Consider the following 24,941-nt stretch of genomic DNA (forward strand, 5'->3'; position numbering starts at 1 on the left):
TGCTGTTTCCTGAAGTCCACAATCATCTCCTTAGTTTTGTTGACGTTGAGTGTGAGGTTATTTTCCTGACACCACACCACGAGGGCCCTCACCTCCTCCCTGTAGGCAGTCTCGTCGTTGTTGGTAATCAAGCCTACCACTGTTGTGTCGTCCGCAAACTTGATGATTGAGTTGGAGGCGTGCGTGGCCACGCAGTCGTGGGTGAACAGGGAGTACAGGAGAGGGCTCAGAACGCACCCTTGTGGGGCCCCCGTGTTGAGGATCAGTGGGGAGGAGATGTTGTTGCCTACCCTCACCACCTGGGGGGCGGCCCGTCAGGAAGTCCAGTACCCAGTTGCACAGGGCGGGGTCGAGACCCAGGGTCTTGAGCTTGATGACGAGCTTGGAGGGTACTATGGTGTTGAATGCCGAGCTGTAGTCGATGAACAGCATTCTCACATAGGTATTCCTCTTGTCCAGGTGGGTTAGGGCAGTGTGCAGTGTGGTTGAGATTGCATCGTCTGTGGACCTAGTTGGGCGGTAAGCAAATTGTAGTGGGTCTAGGGTGTCAGGTAGGGTGGAGGTGATATGGTCCTTGACTAGTCTCTCAAAGCACTTCATGATGACGGAAGTGAGTGCTACGGGGCGGTAGTCGTTTAGCTCAGTTACCGTAGCTTTCTTGGGAACAGGAACAATGGTGGCCCTCTTGAAGCATGTGGGAACAGCAGACTAGTATAGGGATTGATTGAATATGTCCGTAAACACACCGGCCAGCTGGTCTGCGCATGCTCTGAGGGCGCGGCTGGGGATGCCGTCTGGGCCTGCAGCCTTGCGAGGGTTAACACGTTTAAATGTCTTACTCACCTCGGCTGCAGTGAAGGAGAGACCGCATGTTTTCGTTGCAGGCCGTGTCAGTGGCACTGTATTGTCCTCAAAGCGGGCAAAAAAGTTACTTAGTCTGCCTGGGAGCATGACATCCTGGTCCGTGACTGGGCTGGGTTTCTTCTTGTAGTCCGTGATTGACTGTAGACCCTGCCACATGCCTCTTGTGTCTGAGCCGTTGAATTGAGATTCTACTTTGTCTCTGTACTGACGCTTAGCTTGTTTAATAGCCTTGCGGAGGGAATAGCTGCACTGTTTGTATTCGGTCATGTTGCCAGACACCTTGCCCTGATTAAAAGCAGTGGTTCGCGCTTTCAGTTTCATGCGAATGCTGCCATCAATCCACGGTTTCTGGTTAGGGAATGTTTTTATCGTTGCTATGGGAACGACATCTTCGACGCACGTTCTAATGAACTCGCACACCGAATCAGCGTATTCGTCAATATTTTTATCTGACGCAATACGAAACATGTCCCAGTCCACGTGATGGAAGCAGTCTTGGAGTGTGGAGTCAGCTTGGTCTGACCAGCGTTGGACAGACCTCAGCGTGGGAGCCTCTTGTTTAAGTTTCTGCCTGTAGGCAGGGATCAACAAAATGGAGTCGTGGTCAGCTTTTACGAAAGGGGGGCGGGGCAGGGCCTTATATGCGTCGCGGAAGTTAGAGTAACAATGATCCAAGGTTTTACCACCCCTGGTTGCGCAATCGATATGCTGATAACATTTAGGGAGTCTTGTTTTCAGATTAGCTTTGTTAAAATCCCCAGCTACAATGAATGCAGCCTCCGGATAAATGGTTTCCAGTTTGCAAAGAGTTAAAGTTCGTTCAGAGCCATCGATGTGTCTGCTTGGGGGGGGATATATACGGCTGTGATTATAATCGAAGAGAATTCTCTTGGAAGATAATGCGGTCTACATTTGATTGTGAAGAATTCTAAATCAGGTGAACAGAAGGACTTGAGTTCCTGTATGTTTCCTTCATCACACCATGTCTCGTTAGTCATGAGGCATACGCCCCCGCCACTCTTCTTACCAGAAAGATGTTTGTTTCTGTCGGCGCGATGCGTGGAGAAACCCGTTAGTGACCTAGAGGGACAGTTTGAGGGGAGGAGATGGGAACCTCTCGTCAGTAATCTTCTGCAGAGGGCCTGGCCCCTCTGACCCTAGAAGACTAACATGTCCTTTCTTATATCCCTTTCATACCAAGACAAAACCCCATGTGCTTTACTGTAACATCTTCTTTATATAGTATTTTGTTTATATCTGAAGGGTTAGGGGGGTAGAAGATGCGGTACAGTAAAACATGCCTTGAGACCAATGTAGGCCTAAGCATTGTAAAGCACTTTCAATTGAGCTGATTTATGAGTATCATCCCATCCAATTAGCATCTGTCAATTACGGATAGGTTTACGAATACAAATGTGGCCAGATCAGCACACTCCCACTCCTCACCGGTGCCGCCTACGTGCTTGGATGTATTTAATTAAAGGGGGTATACCCGTGGTAAATAAGGGACTGTTTGAAAGCGGGCCATATTTATTACAGGTAACGTTTTTTTTCTTTTCGGAAATAGGTATTAGGTTGGCTCACAGGGTTTCCCACCATGGCTTTCTCTCTAAAGTTGCCATGTATTGTAAACAAAGATTTTTTTGAGAATATTGGAAGAACCCCTTCAAAAGGCATCTAACCATCCGCAGAGAGAAAATGCACATGAAGGTGCACCACAATATTTTCTGTCACCCCCCACAATCTTAACTCCTCTATGTACAGAGGTGATTATATTTAAATATGAGTTAGCGACAGGGTAAATATGAATAGCGACAGGGTAAATATGAATAGCGACAGGGTAAATATTAATGGCGACAGGGTAAATATGAATAGCGACATTGTCCGCCCCGCCGGTGAGGTACAGGTATGCTGCGAACAGAAGATGTTTATTTGGTTTTCTCACCTTAGCCTCTTTTTCCCTTCCTCTTAGCTGTTGTGTGGTTCTTGTTGTGTACCTGAACAATCATTGCGTTATTTGTAAAACATACAATCTATTGCTTTTCTATATATTTCAAGGGTATAGATTACTCATGGTGTGAATGTATTCTATTGGTTTCACAGTCACAATTGAATTGATGATTGATTCGATAGAAGTTCAGTAGAGTAGTTTTAAACTGTTACTTAGAACTATCAAATCATTCAGTAAAAGTATATGTCTGATCAAGTTGTCTCTCTTTCTGCCAACTGTATGTCCCAGGCCTGGCTGTGAGGTGTTTGTGTCGGTCTGTGTATCTGACCTATACAGTATCTGTAGACGGAGGAAGTAGAAGCGGAAAGGGAGAGGGGCCAAAAACATTAACAAGGGCCCCAATCTCTTGTCATCTGATATTAGAGCATTTTATAAATGAAACCCATCTTATCACACAGTAAAATAAGTGTTTTGTCAACCTCCTCCTCTACCTCCCTCGTATGTTTTCTTAGATGCCAACTGCACCTCACTTCCTCGCTTTCTCTCTGCAACACAAAAGATTCACAAAAAGTTTCCATGCCTGCAACCTCAAGTGGTCTCTCAAAACAAAAAGTACACGGCTGGAACGGTATGAGGGGGCGATGAAAAATGCATGCAAACTAACAAAAACCGAAAACCACTGCATACCATTGTGGAAGAATGGAATGGACCCGGGCTTTAAGCTATCTCACCAACCGCTTTGTGAATGAGACAAGCACCCCCAACCGCCAACGCTATATAAGGCAATGAAATGTGTTTTGTTTCGATGTGCCCCTACTCTCCTGGGGGACGGGGATGCTCTCACGCTCGCTCTCTTCCTCGCTCGCTTTCTTTCTCTCTCTTTTTGAAACACCCGTTTTTTTTCTTCGACTTAATTTTTTTATTTTTTTATCTCTAAGCCAGATGATACATCTGCCTCTGCTGTTGCTCGGCACTGATTGGGATTGCTGGCCTGTTGCGCTACGTATAAACCATGGTAAATATTTATTTTGAGATCATCAGTTGGGTAAATGAATCCATGAACAGTACGGGCCATCAGAGCCAGTGCTTTGTGGAGGCCGCTCTGGAAGGAGTTACTACATAGTGGATGTGTTTTAAGGTCAGAAAGTCAATGCCATTTGTGTTTCTTACAATGCTCATTGATTTAGTCTCAAATCCATCAAAGCTTCCTTCTCTCCTCCCTTCAGCTGCGAGAGGCAGCATTGCAAACAATAATTCTCTAAAGATTGCTTCCAAGCAGCTTTCTGTTTAGGGAAAATGTTCCGTATGAATGTTCAAGAATAGTCTCGTTGGAATGATTTAGGGTTTAAGATGTTATGCTTTCCGATGCATTTCCATCTTAAATCAAGGACTGAACGTCCTTAAGGATATAAAGTGTGTACTTATTTGAATCGTAACTCCCAGTAATCCCTACTTGTTATTTTCACTCGTTGTCCTCATGTTGTAGAAAAGGTAAAGTTTTTATGGTTCAGTGTGCTTTCCGGAGGGGTGGGTGCCAGTCTGGTGGTTGCACTGCCCCAGTGAGGGCATAGGGGCCTGGGACTGGTCCACCCCCTCACACCTTGTGATCCAGGGGCCCATATAGGGCCTGATGTGATATGATGGGCAGGCCCTCCTATCCCCAGACTGGTTGAGCTGATAAGGGTGCAGACATGCGTTAAGGGCTGGGAAGATAACAGCACTCACCTAGGGAAGTGCTATATAAGATTCTTCCATCACAATCACCTCAGACTGATAAAGCTGTCAAAACGGCTTTGCCCTGACGTTTCCAAGGACGATCACCAACGGCTATCGCTATTTTCCCAAGCAGGTTGAAATGAAGAAAGAAAAAATGAAAGGAAAGTGAATGGTTGTAGTAGAGTTTCCCCTTTCCTCCTTTCTTAAAGTGTGACATCATTAGGAGTTATGTCTGACCCCACTTACTGAAGATACAGGAGTGATGAATGTTGGTCTGGGCTCCATCCTCCTACCAGACACAGTAATATCCTGAGGTGTCTGAGGAATAGCTTTAATGCAGGTGCTTCTACACCTGCATTGCTTGCTGTTTGGGGTTTTAGACTGGGTTTCTGTACAGCACTTTGAGATATCAGCTGATGTACGAAGGGCTATATAAATACATTTGATTTGACTTTAATAAAAATAAAAAAAACATGGAAGTAGCTGGAGGCACCATAGATTTGTGGAAGCTGGATTAGTTTTAAACCGAGCCTATGGAGGGTCAGGCACTAAACCCACTAAAGGAGGCCGTTCCAGGAAGGCTCTGAGGGACTGCATACCTAAGCGTTTTATAGACTGTCCCATAAAGTTACTAAAATCTCCCACTTTCATGACCACAGGCCCCGTTCTCACTCTGCAACCATAGCCACTTTCCCCACTGCAACCACTACGAACTCCAACCACAAGTGGTTGTTGCATCATAAGAGGAGAGCCGAAGTTGCGTTTTCACGCATCCATATGTAGTCCATGGATGAATACCCAGAGCTGCTGCACTCACATGGACCACATTCAAGCTCAAGCAGTGGGTACCCCTCCTCCCCCAAAAGTCCGATGATGTATGTAGCCTAGGTGACTTATTGGCAGACAATTAGCTGCCTTGTTCAGTATGGATGGAAGAATGGAGTTTTTAGCCTCACTGATTTAGCTAATTACCTAATTTGAGAAAATGGACTAAAGAAAGCAACAGATATGGGAAACATGAGTAAAGAGGGATGTGTATCTGAAAGGGCTGTAGCTCCACGCCACCCTACTTAATGTAACCTTTACTGAGAGAGAGATATGTTTAGACCTACAGTGGGACAAAAAAGTATTTAGTCAGCCACCAATTGTGCAAGTTCTCCCACTTAAAAAGATGAGAGGCCTGTAATTTTCATCATAGGTACACTTCAACTATGACAGACAAAATTAGAAAAAAATCCAGAAAATCACATTGTAGGATTTCTAATTAATTTATTTGCAAATTATGGTGGAAAATAAGTATTTGGTCAATAAAAAAAGTTTATCTCAATACTTTGTTATAAACCCTTTGTTGGCAATGACAAATGTTTTCTGTAAGTCTTCACAAGGTTTTCACACACTGTTGCTGGTATTTTGGCCCATTCCTCCATGCAGATCTCCTCTAGAGCAGTGATGTTTTGGGGCTGTTGCTGGGCAACACGGACGTTCAACTCCTTCCAAAGATTTTCTACGGGGTTGAGATCTGGAGACTGGCCACTCCTACGAAGCCACTCCTTCGTTGCCCGGGCAGTGTGTTTGGGATCATTGTCATGCTGAAAGACCCAGCCACGTTTCATCTTCAATGCCCTTGCTGATGGAAGGAGGTTTTCACTCCAAAATCTCACGATACATGGCCCCATTCATTCTTTCCTTTACACGGATCAGTCGTCCTGGTCCCTTTGCATAAAAACAGCCCCAAAGCATGATGTTTCCACCCCCATGCTTCACAGTAGGTATGGTGTTCTTTGGATGCAACTCAGCATTCTTTGTCCTCCAAACACGACGAGTTGAGTTTTTACCAAAAAGTTATATTTTGGTTTGATCTGACCATATGACATTCTCCCAATCTTCTTCTGGATCATCCAAATGCTCTCTAGCAAATTTCAGACGGGCCTGGACATGTACTGGCATAAGCAGGGGAACACGTCTGGAACTGCAGGATTTGAGTCCCTGGCGGCGTAGTGTGTTATTGATGGTAGGCTTTGTTACTTTGGTCCCAGCTCTCTGCAGGTCATTCACTAGGTCCCCCCGTGTGGTTCTGGGATTTTTGCTCACCGTTCTTGTGATCATTTTGACCCCACGGGGTGAGATCTTGCGTGGATCCCCAGATCGAGGGAGATTATCAGTGGTCTTGTATGTCTTCCATTTCCTAATAATTGCTGCCACAGTTGATTTCTTCAAACCAAGCTGCTTACCTATTGCAGATTCAGTCTTCCTAGCCTGGTGCAGGTCTACAATTTTGTTTCTGGTGTCCTTTGACAGCTCTTTGGTCTTGGCCATAGTGGAGTTTGGAGTGTGACTGTTTGAGGTTGTGGACAGGTGTCTTTTTATACTGATAACAAGTTCAAACAGGTGCCATTAATACAGGTAACAAGTGGAGGACAGAGGAGCCTCTTAAAGAAGAAGTTACAGGTTTGTGAGAGCCAGAAATCTTGCTTGATTGTAGGTGACCAAATACTTATTTTCCACCATAATTTGCAAATAAATTCATTAAAAATCCTACAATGTGATTTTCTGTTTTTTTTTTTTTTTCTGTCGTAGTTGAAGTGTACCTATGATGAGAATTACAGGCCTCTCATCTTTTTAAGTGGGAGAACTTGCACAATTGGTGGCTGACTTAAATACTTTTTTGCCCCACTGGATGTGGTTACAGTCACGTATAGAAGAAAGAAGTCTGTAGTCACAATTTTGAAATTGTGTTAAACCGGGAAGACAGTCTTCTTCTCAGATTTATGCTCCGAAGAGGTGTTCATGAATGAGAGGATGATTGAGGAATTCTAAGAAAGAAACATAGTAGGCTATAGATACATTTTAGACTGACGATATGGCTGAATATTCCCATTTAAGTTATACATACTAGAGGAAGGGGATACCACCAACCCTTAGTTTACTTGTTCCCTAATGACAATTTGAAAGACTCTAGAAGTGGAGTATGAAAGATCACGAGCATTTTGGCACCACTATGGGATTATTCACAGTCCTGTCCCCTTAAGACTCTTTGTGGCTTCCACCAAGTCCACTGATTCAGCCCAAAGCCAGGAGAGCTCTGCAATCTGAGGCTACAAGCTGTGAAAATGCACTGTATGTTTTGGCAGGGGTTTTGGCGCCTTAATTGACAGAAGACTACACGTAGTGGTTTGGGGCAGGAATCTGCCTTAACATTATCTGGGTTAAGAAGTGCTGCAAACACAGGCCAGGTCGGGCAGCGTGTACTAAGGTTTCTCCTAGGGATTGACTAGCAGTGATTGGGGGGATGGAGATATGAGGAGTATGGAACAGCCCACTCCTGACAGAGGTGGAATGATGTGGCTGGAAAAATGGTGGGTTGGGGCATGGAGGGAATGGGGGCTGAGTGGTCCCATTGAGGGAACATGGTGAAGGAGAATTTTACTAAAAATAAATGAAAAGCACATCTCCATCAGGAGACCAGACCCCAGACCAGACGGTAGAGCCATTCATACTGTATATGAGAGGGACTGAATCGGGAACTGCCGGCCACACTGCCACATCTAACACTTATCTCCTATTGAGCGTGTCTGTAAATTAGACAAAACGAGGATGGTCTCGAGTCTCTGACAATATTATTGCTAATGGCTGCCTTCCTCTTGTGTGTGTGAGAAGGACCCTCAGATCTCAGCCTGGTGTGATGGTTGTCTGTTTCTCTTAAACCATGTCGCTGGGGCTGCTGTGTTGTGGGGAGCAGCTTGGTCTCCCTCACTCCCCATGAGGCCTGGAGCTGTTGAAACCATACTTGGAGAGTTGATAAAGTCTGTGATTGATAGCTGCAATAAAGTTCTGGCTTGTCTTTCGGTATTGTTGTTATTGTTCCCTCCCTATCTCGAATGAATGAATGAATGAATGAATGAATGAATGAATGAATGAATGAATGAATGAATGAATGAATGAATGAATGGCATTAGTACCCAAAGGTTTTGGGAAAGTCTTCCGTGTTTGTGGTGAGTTTTATTAAATGGTCCGTTGAGGTTTCTCTCAGTGGTCTGACTTTAATACTCTCAGGTCCATAGGGCAACATTTGAAACCTTAAATCGTGGTTAGATATATTAGAAAATAATAGTGACTAAAATACTGGTGGGTTATTTGTGGTTAATGGGTATTTAAGAACTTGATACGTCCCCTGAGTCTGTAGGAATACATCTGAAGACTCATTTTAATTAACTTTGTTCTTTCAATGTTCTCAATAACCGCTTTGTCCTTTGTTCCTTTGGAACCTTCATTAACTTTGAGACATTTGGAGACAACACGGCACAACAATGTAGATTAAACCCCGGTAAATCAGGAAGTGAAACAACGAGGGAAAGAAATCGTCGCCACAGAGTTAAGAACCCCATGTGGTCCATCATAACTCATACCTCCTCCCTCTGCCCTCCAAACAAACCTAACTAACATTAACAAATAGCACAGCAAATAAACACGCTAACAAGATGGCTGACATTAAACTTTCCGGAGTGTCCACCCTCTGTTCTTGTGTGTTTATTTATTTAGCCTACTGATATAAATCTGTCAGCATCACATTCAAGCATCCTCTTTTATACAGTACATGTCTATTGAGTTCCTGAGGTGAAGAGCCTATCCTGATGTTATTCCTCCCTGTACTTTCCAGGCTCCACACGGCCCAGAGAGCCATCAAGCAGACCCAGGTGACCGTGCAGAAGATCGGCAAGGATATTGAGGAGAAACTAAGGACGACAACGGCCTGCACCAAGCGTGTGAGTCAGCCAGCAAAATACAGATCCTCCACTGATCTCTTCTCATCTGCAACTCATTCTCTTGCAAACCGATTATCTACGTCGTGCCAGTATCACGTGTTTATGTGCTAACTACAATAGTCAGTTAGTTAGATGAGACCTCTGGCTATGAGAACTGAAATATACTTATTTAAAGTGTATTTAAGATAATTGTGCTGAACCAGATAAGCAGCAGCAGCTACTCCTGTATTCAGCCAAAATGACCACCTCTAACCCTCTATTGCAGGGGGGCTTTTTAACAAGACACCCACGATTTGTCTCCAACCTCGTCTTTATCCTCGAGTCAAAACTAATATAAAGCAAGCATATTTAACATTTTTGGAATTTGCAGCCACACTGCTGTGAAAATGGAGCGGTAATCCTAGGTTTTGAATGTTGTGTTTATTGTAAGTGCACACTTCACAAGCTCCTGTTATAAAAGCCCTGGGGCTCTTGACACCTCCATGTTTTGGTGCTCAAGGTATATGCAACACTATTATGTTAAAAGCAGATTTGTGCAGATAGGATTTAACCCCCCTGCCCCCCTCCTCCACAGCTTTCTTTTAAAGCAGGGATGGGCAACTTTGAGTTGGGTGGAGGAAATCTGAACTCTTCATGGGGGGCCGTAGTGGCTCATGTGTCTGCGTCCCCACATCCATACCCATACATGCAGTCAACTGATTTTTGCAATCAATCTATTTGTGCAGTTAAACTACATAACTCTCTTAACTAAATGCATTCAACCAGTAGCCAGAGCCGGCCCCAGCCTTTTGGGGGCCCTAAAATAAATGTGTTTATTGGGCCTCCCCTTGCCTGACTACCCAGACTCCTTGCTACCACCAAATGTTGCATCACGCCCACAGAGGTTAGTTTCCTATCCACTATGAGTCTGGATCTGCGTACCTCCCCGACCCTTCACCGAATGTGAACACATTCAGGGCCGTCTGATTGTTCCAGAAACCGATGGGTTGTACCAGACCCAGTACACACGCAGTTTTGGTTAGAGACAATCCATTCGCTAATGACTTTGTTTTGTACAACGCCCCTCATGCCCCACAAACGACTTCAATGATGGCGGTTTCAGACTGAAGTATGTTGTGAACGACAGAGCAGTGGAAGAATTGAGTGTGAGTCGTCAGGCTATAGGCCACTTTACGTCATGGCAAAACCTTTTACTGGGCCCCAGTCTTGGCAATGGAGAGAATGTTACGTTTGAAAGTACATTTCCTGCAATTTTGCTATTGGGCGAAGAGAACATGTTGCAATTTCACAATACTTTTCATGCAATTCTACTCATTTTGCCATGGGCACAGAGAACTAATGTGCCGTTTTTAAAGCTTATTTCCTGTCATTTCACATATTTGTCCATGACTTATGACATCTGAGTGAGAGTGACTAACAAAATCAATGGGGTGCACCTGGAGGTCAGGGCCCCTGGGCACATGCCCTGCGTGCCCAGTCAGTATTACTTCAATTTTAGGAAACTGGCTGGACTAACTTACCGATCTAAAAGTTCTTATCTGACAGGGCTCATTGAGTGACCGTCAGCGACTGCCAAAACAAGGACACCATATCTGTAGGAGTGTGGCGGCCATCTGAGGAGACTGCTCCAACAGTCTCTTCTTGTTGTTCACCTCAACACCTCAGACATCTGTCACCCTCTATCTGTCCCTCAGCCTTTTGATATCTAAATGTTGTGTTCTTTACCGCTGAATTAGTCTGACTACTTACCAGCACCGTCAGGCAGTCCAGTGATGAAGGCCCACACACACACAGAGCACAACTCTCCTATTGAAACGGGCTTGTGACTGGTACTTCACCTCAATGAAACATTCCAAGGCTTTTCAGAGTTCACCTCAGCTAATAAATCATGTTATACCTCCTTCAGATCAGCTCAGCCCCCGCTGCTCTCTCTGTGTATTGTAGCTTAGACCGCTCCTTTTAATATTATTTTATTGAGTTAGTGGTTTCAAAAGAGGGGAGCATTGTGTGTGTCTTACACTGAGTCTCCCTCTCTGTGTGTGAATTCTCCCTGTTAGTATCCCTCTCGCCCTCAGTCTGCCCACGCCTTCTCTTGTCTGTGTGGGATCAAAGAGTGCAGAGGTGAGGCCACCACCACAGCCCACCGTGGCCCTCTCACCCTCTCACCCACACTCTGCCATTGATCTCCAGGGTTACGGCCAGGTTATTCCTCTGTCGCTGTTGACTCAGCTGACCGACAGTCTTTGATGTCCTGGGGCCCTTCAAACAGGCTGTAGGACATGCATGCACGAATGAAAGCATGCGCACACACACCATGCACACACACACACACACACAGGTAGGTGCGCATTTACGCACACACACACACTCACGCAAACACACACACGTGCATGCACACACACATTCGCATGCACACAGACTACATACACACACACACACACACTGGCACATACACACACACACACACACACACACACACACACACACACACACACACACTGGCACATATTCGCATGCACACACAGACTACATACAACACACACACATTGGCCACACCCTACCTATCAACTCTGGACCACAGGAGGGCAGTGGTTCGTGGTTAACACGCGAGCTGCAGCATTCCTGCACTCCATATGGGCTGTGACACTCAGGGAGATGGAGGTTTTATCTGGCCTGTCTGAGTGACTGACACCCGCTATTTTCCTACAAAAGCCTCATAAGACCTCGATAAGAGGCCTATCAGCGTTTACTCTGATCCTAGCTGCGATCGCCGTCTCTGTGTCTGTTTGTGTGTGTTGATACCACATGCTGCTCTAGACAACTGGCAAAATAAAGGTGCTCTCTAAGGTTAATTTTTGGTGGGTCAGAGGATGGAAGAATGCAGGACTGATTGGGACCATCATATCAAGCAGCCAGACTGGGAAAGGAGAGAGCTGCTCAGGCAGCTAACTCTCTCTCTGGCCTTCATGAACCTTTTCCTTGGTGGTGGATTATGATACCGATCAGAGGAATCGAAGGGGGTTTGAGATGGAGGAGGATGAGCGCTATTCGCTGTATACCTGTCGCAAGACCCACTGCTTGTTGTTTATTTATAAAACACTGTTAGGGGGGAGTGAGCCCTATCTTATATACCAACTGCAGCCCTCATCCTCTACATACAACACCCGCTCTGCCAGTCACATTCTGTTTAAGGTCCCCAAAGCACACACATCCCTGGGTCGCTTGTTTTTTCAGTTCGCTGCAGCTAGCGACTGGAACAAGCTGCAAAAAACACTCCAACTGGACAGTTTTATCTCAATCTCTTCATTCAAAGACTCAATCATGGACATATTTACTGCTTTGCGTGATGTATTGTAGTCTCTACCTTCTTGCCCTTTGTGCTGTTGTCTGTGCCCAATAATGTTTGTACCATGTTTTGTGCTGCTACCATGTTGTTGTCATGTGTTGCTGCCATGCTATGTGGTTGTCTTCGGTCTCTCCTTATGTTGTTGTCCTTTTTTGAAACATATTTTTTATCCCAGCCCCCGTCCCCACAGGAGGCCTTTTGGTAGGCCGTCATCGTAAATAAGAATTTGTTTTTAACTGACTTGCCTAGTTAAATAAAAATAAATAAATCCCTCTATCACTCACTCACTCACTCACTCACTCACTCACTCACTCACTCACTCACTCACTCACTCACTCACTCACTCACTCACTCACTCACTCACCTATGTGCCCAGCGAAAGAGCAAGCGCTGTTCTTCATTTGGAGTAGTACATCCAGGGCTGGAGGGGTCCTCCCAACAGGGTCTTAAATTAACCCCAGATAGAGTGAGATGTTAGGGGCTGATGGGGAGACACCCTGTGGTGGCTGGACATGTTGACTAATGACGTGCATACTGAGCGCTCTATCCAGGTCTACCCAGGCCATGGAGCATGTGGTGAGCTAGATGTCACCTGACACTCGGTGTTAGGAGGGAGAGTCATCTGGTGTTGATGCCAGCACTGTGTGTGTGTGTGACCCTGAACCACCTCCTCCCAACACCAAAGCCTGCTAGGATACTTATGGTGTACTGTACAATTTCTGAGATGGTACCACATTTATCACGTCACCTCCACAATAGTTTGTGTCTCATGATAATTTCTCATATGCCCCTTCCTTCCCTCCAATCGAGACCATTTGGAAGCCATCTGGAAACACACACAAACACACAGCGCAGCTTCACTCTTACTGCTCTGACAGTCTGCAGTGTTTGATATGGTGATAGACTGGAACGTCAGGCTGTGTTTATTACCCTCATGGGGCTATAGGGCTACCCATTCATTCACAGCAGGATTCAGTCTGTCTGTCCACTCAGATGTTTCACTGGCCCTGCCCCCTCCGTCACCCCTGTGCCCTGCAGTTCCTCCCTCAGACATTATCAATCTACAGCCAGCTGTCTACCGACCAGGGAAGAGAAGGGGTTATCGTCTACCTGGAATGGCCTTGGACTGTCATACGATGCCTAACTGTAACTCAATGCTCCCCTCCCCACCAAGAAGGAGAAGTTAGGAAGTCAAGGATGTTGGATAGTCTGAAGCTGTCAAATGAAAGGAGTGCGAAGAGGATGCTCCCTCTTCAGACTTTCTGACTCCAGTCTTGCTAAAGCCCTGCTAAAGACAAAGCCTGTCTTTACAAACACACTCTGCAGTGTAAGAGAAAACGCCAGAAATTAGGCTTGTCACGATACCAGTATCTCTATACTTGGATATATTGTGGCAAGGAAACAAAGCCTGAAGTGGATGTAGTTGTTTTTTTAAAAACAAACAGCATTCTGTTGTCACATTTGTTTATTTGGCAAGCTATATCACCCATACTTTTACATGAAGTAGGTTTTTATAAGACCATAGAGTTTAGTCTAATTTGTGTTTTTATTTTTTTGCCATGGAAAATCTGCTATCGTAGTATCGCGATACTGGTATTGTAATAAAATTACTAGAAATGAAGCTCCCATCAGGACAAGTCTGTTGGTTAGTCTGCAGCTGACATGAATGAATAGGTGATGTTGGTGGTCTCTTATCTTCCTCTCCTCCTAGACTTTGACTCAGCTCTGATAAAGTCCAAGCCTTTCTTAACATACAGCCTTCAATGTAAGAGAAAAGGGCAGAAGTGAGGAAGTTCTAGTCAGGATGTGGCAGCTAAGGGCCCAGCCTCTCCTCTCCTGACTGCAGTCAGCTTTGCTCCAGGCCTTAGTGAGGGTTCAGCCACAATGTCCGTCCCAGAATGAACCCTTCCCTGCACACTCAGCCTAACCCATCGGCACTGATTCCTACCTCCACAAACGCAAGTGCATCCTGCTCTTGTCCACAACTTTCATCAGATACCATTTTGCTGCATAACATCCTGGTCCTTCACACGGTATTGTTTCTCTCGCTTGACAGTGACCTTATCTCACTTTTGCCCTCTGCATGACGGAGATTTTACCGTAATTCTATTACCAAACTGTATCGGCACAGTTTTTCCAATAAATGTTAACTAAATATATTTATTTACTGTGTAAATAGTTCAAAGTAGTCATTGTGCATAGAGTTGTATGGTTTGAAATCAATGGTTTCTGTTTGGCATACACTATGATTTTTCATTTCAAAATGTAAGTGTAATTCCGTTACCGTGGAATTTCTCATGAGGATCTCAGATTTCTCTCGTGGAGGCTGATTTTTAGGGGTTGTTTTGAAATAATTTGTTTGAGGCCTCACCATAGATGGATAAGAGGACTCATCTTTGGATCTGTGCCATTGTGGCGTCTGTGATGGCGTAGGCAGCACCATTGAAGCAATCTCCATTTTGAAGTAGTCTTCTTCATTTTCTTCTTCACGATTGACTGATCCATCCTGTCACCAGGAGGGATCAGCCAATGAAGTTGCAAGTCCCACTCAGTTGACTAAATGAAAATGGCGGAAGCCCTCAATGGTGCTGCCCATGCAAATATATTATATAAATATATTATTTAGTCCTCTGTCATTCTCTGTGGGCCCCACTTGTCTTCGCTCATCCAGGATTAATCGTGTCTTTTGGGTTAGTAGAGGCGTATTGAATGAGTTCGTTACGTGATTGGCCCTAGATTACATGGTTTGTTCTAAAGGACCTAATGGGGGTATGGTGGTAGGCGGGGACAATTAAAAGCACTTGCTGTGGTGAATCACTGTGTATTCTGTCTCTTTCTGTTTATCCTTCCTTTTTCCCTCCCTTGATCTTTTGTCTCTTTTCTATCTCTTTCTTTTCAAATGTTTCTCTCTCCATACCTGCCTCTGTTTGCAGAAGAAGGAGCGGGAGTGTATGCAGCTGCGTCTGGGAACGCTACGCAGTGAGCTGGAGAGACAGAGGAAAGCCCTGGGCCGGGAGACAGACCTGCGACAGAAGGAGAGAGCAGTGCTTCAGAAGAAAGGTAAATGGCATTTGGAGTTGCACCTTAAAGACACAATAGACAGGCATTTCCACAAGGCCACAATTTTAAATAGCGTACATTGTGGGACTGGGGTTCACATGGGATTGTATTCCTAATACGTGCTTTACACAGGGTGCCTTCTAAACAGCACCCTATTCCCTATATAGCTCACACTACTTTTGGCCAAAAGTAGTTCAATACAAAGGAAATATGTGGCCATTTGGAACGCAACCCACAGACAGGTACACTTTGGGTCAGCCAACAGCTGTTCTTGGTGTGCTCTACTGTATTTTACTGCATATTCCACTCCAAACATTTACAGTAGAGTACACTACAGCACCTCACATACAGGAAACCTCTTTCACTGTTGAACGCCTGGAGGCTCTGAGTCACTCCTTCACAGTGACTGTTTTCCCTGGCCGTGTGACACTTTCAGACAGAGAAATGTCTTTGCCGGCCAGCCAAGTTGTCCTACCAGGGCCGGTAAAGTAAATCCTTTGCCTTTTATGGTGTCATTCAGCCAATTATATGGGTTGAATAACTGCAGGTTGTATCATGTCTGGGATGGGTGGGTTTGTTTTATAGGCCAGTTTACTGCTGCGTATCTGGTATGTCCACAGGGAGATGAAACACCAAGCAGAGTTCATATCCACACCACCATACCATGATGGACACGCACAGACAGGTGCACTCACACAATCAGACACGCATACATACATATACTGTACACGTGCAAATGTATCATTCTCTCACTCTCTGACCCCCTCTCTCCAGGTCCCTCCTTCTACCTCTTCTGTTTTCTCTGAACAGTCTGTTTTTGTATTAGTTTAACATCAGGGTAGGGTGGGTTCTGAGAGGACTTGGGTAGACTAAGGCTCTGAGGGATCCAAGCTCTGTGTTTGACCAAGGGGCTAGCTTAATTCTCCCTAAAACGACTTCTGTTAATGATTGGCTGGCCGTCTGCACTGCAGCACATCATCCCTGCACACACTGTGTTCTTAACATCCAGGCTCACACACAGTAAGCCAACCAACCAACATGCATGGATGAACGCACACACACAGACACTACAAGGAGGGGTCAAGGAAAGGTTCTCTTTGTGTCCCTGTCCTGATGAATGGACCGTAATCCTCTGTCACCACTTAGACCACTGCTGGAGGGAAATCCTGGTCACAAATAGAGAATGTCCTTTGTGAAGAGAGGACAGGTGCTTATTTAAACGAACAAGGAAAAGTACCTGGTAGTAGATAAGAGCAGGTTAGGTATGTATGGTTTCCATGGTAACACCATCATTTGACTCACCTCAGTAAACTACTAGGACCAGAGAGCATTGTCATTAGCTCCAGTCTCTGTCCACCCCATGCTACCGACTAGGCTACATTATATTGAGCTTTTCTGAAACCGTGTCGGAATCACATCTGCACTGTCTGTTTCCAATCCTCAGTCTTTTCTGTGAAATGACTGTTTTTCTGACAATCCCCTTTACTGTCAACAAATGGGGTAAAACACAAATATACAGTACTGAGGTGGCGTGTGCGTGTGCGTGTGCGTGTGTGTGTGTGTAGTGATGGGTTGGGGGTTTCATGAGTCTTGTTTAATATTGCCACAGGTATGTGATGAATGCTATGAAGCTGGTAGACACTGTGCATGCGTGAGTGAGTGCGCCGCGCTTGGCCACTATGACTGTGTGAAGATACAGCATACAGGAGAGCACCAGGGTAAGTTAACAGGCTGTCCAATGGCTGCTGATCTGCTGTGATGGTGGACTGCATGCATCCCTGTGTGTGTCTATGCGTGTGTAAGAGGCCTGAGCAGAGCTGTAATTCTTTGTAGAGACAAAGCCCAGAGAAAACGGAGCATTATTTTAACCTTCACCCCCACAGTCCTCTGCTTAATCATGCTGTCCCAATTATTATTATTTTAACTCCTACTTCTCTGCTTTTCAACATCTTTCTTTCGTCCTTTAGAATAAACGGGCTCAGAGGGGTCACAATTTCCTCTCACCTAATTTTCCCCTCTACCACCTTGAGCAGCTGTTATAAATTAGGGTGGTAAAAAGTATTTATCGCGGTTATTAACAGTAGTTATTTTCCCCCTCTGCCGCGGCACAGAGGCGACTGTAGGCCAATAAACGTCAGTGGCGGAGTTAGTTACCCAGAGTTAAGAGTCAGGATTTATAAAGTGGCGAGAGATGTGGGGGGGGTATCTATCACTGGACTTAGCTCAGCTCTCTGGTCCCCCACTAAACCTATCAACAGTATACCCACAGTCACCAGCTCCCTCAGCTGCACAGCGACCATGTTGAATTATTGAGGGCGAGAGAGGGCGACTGTGACTGACATTTTTACTAATGAGTGATAGAGTGGTATTACTGGACTGGAGGGGGCCTATAAGAGCAGGTAGGAGCAACTTGAGAGATACCTCTTTCTCTTGTTATTTATCTCGCCCTCTCTTTCAATCTCTGTCAGCCTTTTTCTCTCTCTACACTTAACATTGTGTGTGTGAGAGACTTGAAGGGGTTTGATGACGACAAGGCCGGTCTGTTGGATCGCTTTGTGTTGAAAACTATCTGCGTTCCAGCCTTCTAATTCTCTCGCTCTCTCACTCGCTCTCTCGCTCTCTCGCTCTCTTGCTCTCTCGCCCCCCTTGCACGGAGAGCGTGAGCAACCTCAAGATGTTCTCCAGGCCTTTCATCAGGGCAGAGGAGAGAAGGATGGAGAGAGTGTAGCAGGGCTGTGGAAAAGGAAAGGAGGGCTTATTGAAGGGCAGACATCCTGTCTTGTACCAACACGGGCCACAACAGTCACGTCCTCCATCGTTACACAGTAACACACCCTGTCCTTGCTTCATGGTTTTATCCCCTTCTTCCTCCACATTTCCTTTTCTCTCTCTCCCTCCAACTCTCTCTTACTCTCTCCCCCCTCTCTCTCCCTCTCTACTCTTTACTGAGATGGAAAGAGGTAGCTCTTTATAGTAGGGTGTGTGGGTGTTTTTCCACCCGTGACATAGAGGTAGTGAAGGCGGATATTATTATTTTGTCTCTGAAGGGCGAACACAACAACATTGGAGAGTGGTGAAAGATCAACATCTCTAAAGCTGTGTGACGTAGCCAAACAGCACCACAGGGTAGCCCTCCACACACACACATTTTTACAGTCTCCATTTGTTTTAGTTTGGCAGCAGAGGCTTGATGCCTAGGAGACTGGGGTGGAGGGGTAGTAGTGGTGGTTCCATAAAAGCCAGGGCAAGCTAAGGGCCTATGCAGGTGAAGGGGGCCTTTAGAAAGCTGTTTTCAAGTCTTTGCTTCAACCAAAAGGGCTGGCTATTCTGTTCCATTCCAGACAGTAATTCTTATCATTCTTAATCTGATGAAGATTTGGCCCTGGCCTCCGAACCTCCCCTTCGCTTATCCTCCATGTACCCCCCCATATCCTCCCTGCCACCCCGCTTTGGTGTTTCTGTCTGGGCATAACAACTTTGACATGTAACATGAAGTGGAAGAGCGGGTCATTTGAACCAACTGGGTTTGAAGTTGTGTGTATTGGAGCAACTCTATCTGTGCTGCGTTCAGCCTGTCAACAGTTGTGTACATGGGATGGTTTGGAGGGAGTTGGGGTTTGTATTTATGCTTCTCTTTATTTGACTAAATGTTTATTTACAAAAGTAAAACAAATCCTGCCATCATTATTCATGTGTAGCTGGTTTATGTGCTGTGTGTGGGGAGTTTTTTTTTCCTGATCAAAGTAGCAGTGTGAAGTTACCAGTGTTTAATGGAGAAGGCATCAGACCAACAATTTCTACCAGTATGTGTTTCATGTGCAACCAGAGGAAAAAACTCTAGACCACCTTTACTCTACACACAGAAACGCATACAAAGCTCTCCCTCACCCTCCATTTGGAAAATCTGACAATAATTCTATCCTCCTGATTCTTGCTTACTAACAGAACCTAAGGCAGGAAGTACCAGTGACTTGCTCAATACCGAAGTGGTCTCATGACGCAGATGTTAACCTACTGGACTGTTTTGCTAGCACAGACTGAAATATGTTCCGGGATTCATCTGATGGCATTAAGGAGTATACCATCTCAGGCTTCATCAATAAGTGCATTGATGACATCGTTCCCACCGTGACCGTACATACAGTGCCTTCGGAAAGTATTCAGACCCCTTGACTTTTTCCAGATTTTGTTACATTACAGCCTTATTCTAAAATGAATGAAATAAAAAATACATCCTCAGCAATCTACACACTATACCCCATAATGACCAAGTGAAAACAGTTTTTAATACATGTATTTGTTCATACAAATGTATTAATAATAAAAAACAGATCCGTATGTAAATAAGGTATTCTGACCCTTTGCGATGAGACTCTAAATTGAGCTCGGGTGCATCCTGTTTCCATTGATCATCCTTGATGTTTCTACAACTTGATTGGAGTCTACCTGTGGTAAATTAAATTGATTGGACATTATTTGAAAAGGAACACACCTGTCTATATAAGGTCCCACAGTTGACAGTGCATGTCAGAGCAAAAACCAAGCCAGGAGGAATATTTGGTGGAGGATGGCTGGCTCCAGAGAGGATGGCTGACTTTTTACATGCTCTTAACCAACTGTGCTATGTTGTTAGTTTTTTTTACATTGTTTGTAACTTTTAAAACATTTTTAAAAACTTATTTTGTACATAATGTTGCTGCTACCATCTCTTATGACTGAAAATAACTTCTGGACTTCAGAACTGCGATTACTCACCTCAAACTGGAAGAAGCTTTTTCCTTTAACGAGTCCGACGAGAAGGATTTACTGCTTTCCCGGGAACAGGCCCAAATCTCCGTCATTTGCGGAAAGAAAAGACTGAGACAAAGGGGGCGGAGGTCTGCAAATTCGTAGGCGAGCGAATAAACCTTCACTACAATCCATTCTATTGGCCAATTTGCAATCATTGGAAAATTAAATCAGTAACCTACTATCAAGATTATCCTACCAACAGGTCATTAAAAACTGTAATATCTTGATATAGAGCTGGCAGGATTTTCCATGCACCGCCAGAGCAGAGAAGCTACGTCTGGTAAGCCAAGGGGTGGGTGTGTGTGTCTATTCGTCAATAGCAGCTGGTGCGTGATGTCTAATATTAAAGAAGTCTCGAGGTATTGCTTGCCTGAGGAGTACCTTATGTAGACCACACTTTCTACCAAGTGAGTTCTCATCTATTATTCATAGCCGTCTATTTACCACCAAGTAACTCTATGCCATAAGCAAACAAGAAAATACTCATCCAGAAGCAGTGCTCCTAGTGGCCGGGGTGGCCGGGGACTTTAATGCAGTTAAACTTAAATCCGTTTTACCTCATTTCTACCAGCATGTCACATGCAACCAGAGAAAAAAAAACTGGAGGATGCTACGCTACAGGACTGTTTTGCTAGCACAGACTGGAATATGTTCCAGGATTCATCCAACGACATTGAGGAGTATACCACCTCAGTCATCGGCTTCATCAATAAGTACATCGACAACGTCATCCCCACTGTGGCGGTATGTACATATCCCAACCAGAAGCCATGGATTACAGGCAACATCTGCATCGAGCTAAAGACTAGAGCTGCCACTTTCAAGGAGCGGGAAACTAATCCGGGCGCTTATAAGAAATCCCACAATGCCCTCAGATGAACCATCAAACAGGCAAAGCGTCAATACAGGATTAAGATTGAATTCTACAACACCGGCTCTGACACTCGCCAGATGTGGTAGGGCTTGCAAACTATTACGGACTACAAAGGAAAGCCCAGCCGCGAGCTGTCCAGTGAAACGAGCCGACCAGAAGAGCTAAATGATATTTACGTGCACTTCAAGGCAAGCAAAACTGAAGCATGCATGAGAGCACCAGCTATTCCGGATGACTGTGTGATCATGCTTTCCGTAGCCAATGTAAGACCTTTAAACAGGTCAACATTCACAAGGCTGCAGGGCCAGATGGATTACCAGGATGTGTACTCCAAGCATGCTCTGACCAACTGGCAAGTGTCTTCACTGACATTTTCAACCTCTCCTTGACAGAGTCTGTAATACCTAAATATTTCAAGCAGACCACTAGTCCCTGTTCCCAAGAACACAGAGGTAACCTGCCTAAATGACTACCGACCCGTAGCACTCATGTCTGTAGCTATAAAGTGCTTTGAAAGCACTATTATGGCTCACATCAACACCATCATCACAGAAACCCTAGACCCAACTCCAATTTGTGTAATGCCCCAACAGATCCACAGATGATGCAATCTCTATTGCACTCCACACTGCCCTTTCCCACCTGGACAAAAGGAACACCTATGTGAAAATGCTATTCATTGACTACAGCTCAGCATTCAACACCATAGTGCCCACAAAGCTCATCACTAAGCTATGGACCTTGGGACTAAACACCTCCCTCTGCAACTGGATCCTATACTTCCTGATGGGCCGCCTCCCGGTAGTAAGGGTAGGCAACAACATATCAAGAAGATGATCGTGGACTACAGGAAAAGGAGGACACCCCCATTCTCATAGACTGGGTTGTAGTGGAACAGGTTGAGAGCTTTAAGTTCCATGGTGTCCACATCACCAACAAACTATCACTCCAAGACAGTTGTGAAGAAAGCCTAATCACCCTCAGGAGACTGAAAAGATTTGTCAATGGTCCTAAGATCCTTAAGTTCTACAGCTCCACCATCAAGAGCATCCTGACCGATTGCATCACCGCCTGGTATGTCAACTGCTCGGCCTCTGACCGCAAGGCTCTACAGAGGGTAGTGCATATGGCCCAGTACATCACTAGGGTCAAGCTTCCTGCCATCCATGGCTTCTATATTAGGCGGTGTCAGAGGAAGGCCCTAAAACATTGCCAAAGACTCCAGTCACCGTAGTCGTAGACTGTTCTCTCTGCTACTGCACGGCAAGTGCTAACAGAGCGCCAAGTCTAGGTCCAAAAGGCTTCTTATGAGCTTCCAAGCCATAAGACTGCTCAACAGCTAATCAAATGGCTACCCAGACTATTTGCGTTGACCCTCCCCCCATTTGTTTGTTATGCTGCTGCTACTCTATCTATGCATAGTCACTTTACCCCTACCTACTTGTACATATTAGCTCAATTACCTTGACTAACCTGTGCCCCCGCACATTGACTCGGTACCAGTACCCCCTGTATATAGCCTCGTTATTGTGCTCTTAAACATTTTCTTAACTAACAATGCAGTGAAGAAAAATAAGAGTTAAGGGCTGGTAAGTAAGCATTTCATGGTAAGGTATTTGGTATTCTGTTGTATTTGGCAGATGTGACAAAGTTTTGATTTGAACAATCACATTTAGATACTAGTGCAAATTAACAGAACACACCTGGTAATTTACCACCTAATTTTCTCTCTCCCTGTTGCTTTCATCTCTTTCGCTTATCACTCTCTATCTCTCTCAAATTCATCGCTCTTTTCTTTCCCTCTTTTCTCGTATTCCTCTCTCATCCTCCCTTCTCATTCCCTAGAGGAAGCATTCTCCACCAAACACCGGAGTCTGGAGCTTGAGAGGGAGTCGTTAACAGAGCAGCAGAAAGAATGCACTGCCAAAAGGTAAGTGTCAACCTGTAATTAAAGTATATCTTTTTACACACACACACGCTCCCAGTTCGTTCACCGTGCCATCTGCTAGAAATTACCCAAGCCCCACAGAATGGCGTGTTCTAATATGTTGTCAATGGTTCTAAATGCTGTGGGGAGATTACAGCCTGCTTACCAAGAGGGGATGTTGGCTTAGCGCTGCCTATTTGTGTTTTTAGCCTGAACGAGAGTAAGCAGATTGCATCAAAGACCAGTCTGATGCCTTTGCCTGCAGGGGTGCACACTGTGTCGACCTTGTATATACACAGTTTGGTTGTCTGGCTACCTGGCAGTGATGGGACCAGAACAGGAGTAAAAGCACAATGCTACAGTATAAACACTAGCTGGCTGGGCAGCATGAAAAGATACCCACCAATGCATCATGTAAACAAGGAAATTGACTTTGACTGGAAAAATGTGTATGTATGGTTCAGTAGGTGGAAAAAGTGTTTGTTAGAGAGAGTTGCTGAGTTCATGTAATAAGCAGGTTCCTGGAAGTGTGTCTGTCTGTGGTGGTTTGGGTTTAACGCACAGAGGCTGGCTGGCTGGCAGGCAGGCAGGGACGCACGGAGGCTGGCTGGCTGGCAGGCAGGCAGGGACGGACGCACGGAGGCTGGCTGGCTGGCAGGCAGGCAGGGACGGACGCACGGAGGCTGGCTGGCTGGCAGGCAGGCAGGGACGGACGCACGGAGGCTGGCTGGCTGGCAGGCAGGCAGGGACGCACGGAGGCTGGCTGGCTGGCAGGCAGGCAGGGACGCACGGAGGCTGGCTGGCTGGCAGGCAGGCAGGGACGCACGGAGGCTGGCTGGCAGGCAGGCAGGCAGGGATGCTGTCAATGGTTCTAAATGACCTGTGGGGGAGATTGGGACCAGCACGGAGGCTGGCTGGCAGGCAGGCAGGCAGGGACGCACGGAGGCTGGCTGGCTGGCTGGGACGCACGGAGGCTGGCTGGCTGGCTGGCAGGGACGCACAGAGGCTGGCTGGCTGGCAGGCAGGCAGGGGCACGGAGGCAGGCTGGAGGCAGGCAGGCAGGGACGCACGGAGGCAGGCAGGCAGGCAGGGACGCACGGAGGCAGGCAGGCAGGCAGGGACGCACAGGGAGGCAGGCAGGCAGGCAGGGACGCACGGAGGCAGGCAGGCAGGCAGGGACGCACGGAGGCAGGCAGGCAGGCAGGGACGCACGGAGGCAGGCAGGCAGGCAGGCAGGGACGCACAGGAGGCAGGCAGGCAGGCAGGCAGGGACGCAGGGAGGCAGGCAGGCAGGCAGGCAGGCAGGGAGGCACGGAGGCAGGCAGGCAGGCAGGCAGGGACGCACGGAGGCAGGCAGGCAGGCAGGCAGGGACGCACGGAGGCAGGCAGGCAGGCAGGCAGGGACGCACGGAGGCAGGGACGCACGGAGGCAGGCAGGCAGGCAGGGACGCACGGAGGCAGGCAGGCAGGCAGGGAGGCACGGAGGCACGGAGGCAGGCAGGCAGGGAGGCACGGAGGCAGGCAGGCAGGGACGCACGGAGGCAGGCAGGCAGGCAGGGACGCACAGAGGCAGGCAGGGAGGCACGGCAAGCAGGCAGGCACAGCAGGGAGGGAGGCAGGGCAGGGAGGCACGGCAGGCGGGATGGGGG

At 46.3% G+C, this 24,941-nt stretch overlaps 1 protein-coding gene across 1 annotated transcript in view; it reads left to right on the forward strand.

The window, feature by feature from the left end:
- Positions 1-24,941, forward strand: part of LOC118390101 (UV radiation resistance-associated gene protein-like) — a 137,055-nt gene that overhangs the window by 17,300 nt on the left and 94,814 nt on the right. Inside the window, exons 7-9 of the mRNA XM_035780325.2 lie at positions 9,189-9,294; positions 15,574-15,700; positions 23,211-23,295. Of these exons, the coding sequence (XP_035636218.1) occupies positions 9,189-9,294; positions 15,574-15,700; positions 23,211-23,295 (318 nt within the window). The remainder of the gene's footprint in view (positions 1-9,188; positions 9,295-15,573; positions 15,701-23,210; positions 23,296-24,941) is intronic.

Source organism: Oncorhynchus keta, chromosome 11, assembly GCF_023373465.1.
Source record: "Oncorhynchus keta strain PuntledgeMale-10-30-2019 chromosome 11, Oket_V2, whole genome shotgun sequence".
Classification (NCBI taxonomy): Eukaryota; Metazoa; Chordata; class Actinopteri; order Salmoniformes; family Salmonidae; genus Oncorhynchus; species Oncorhynchus keta.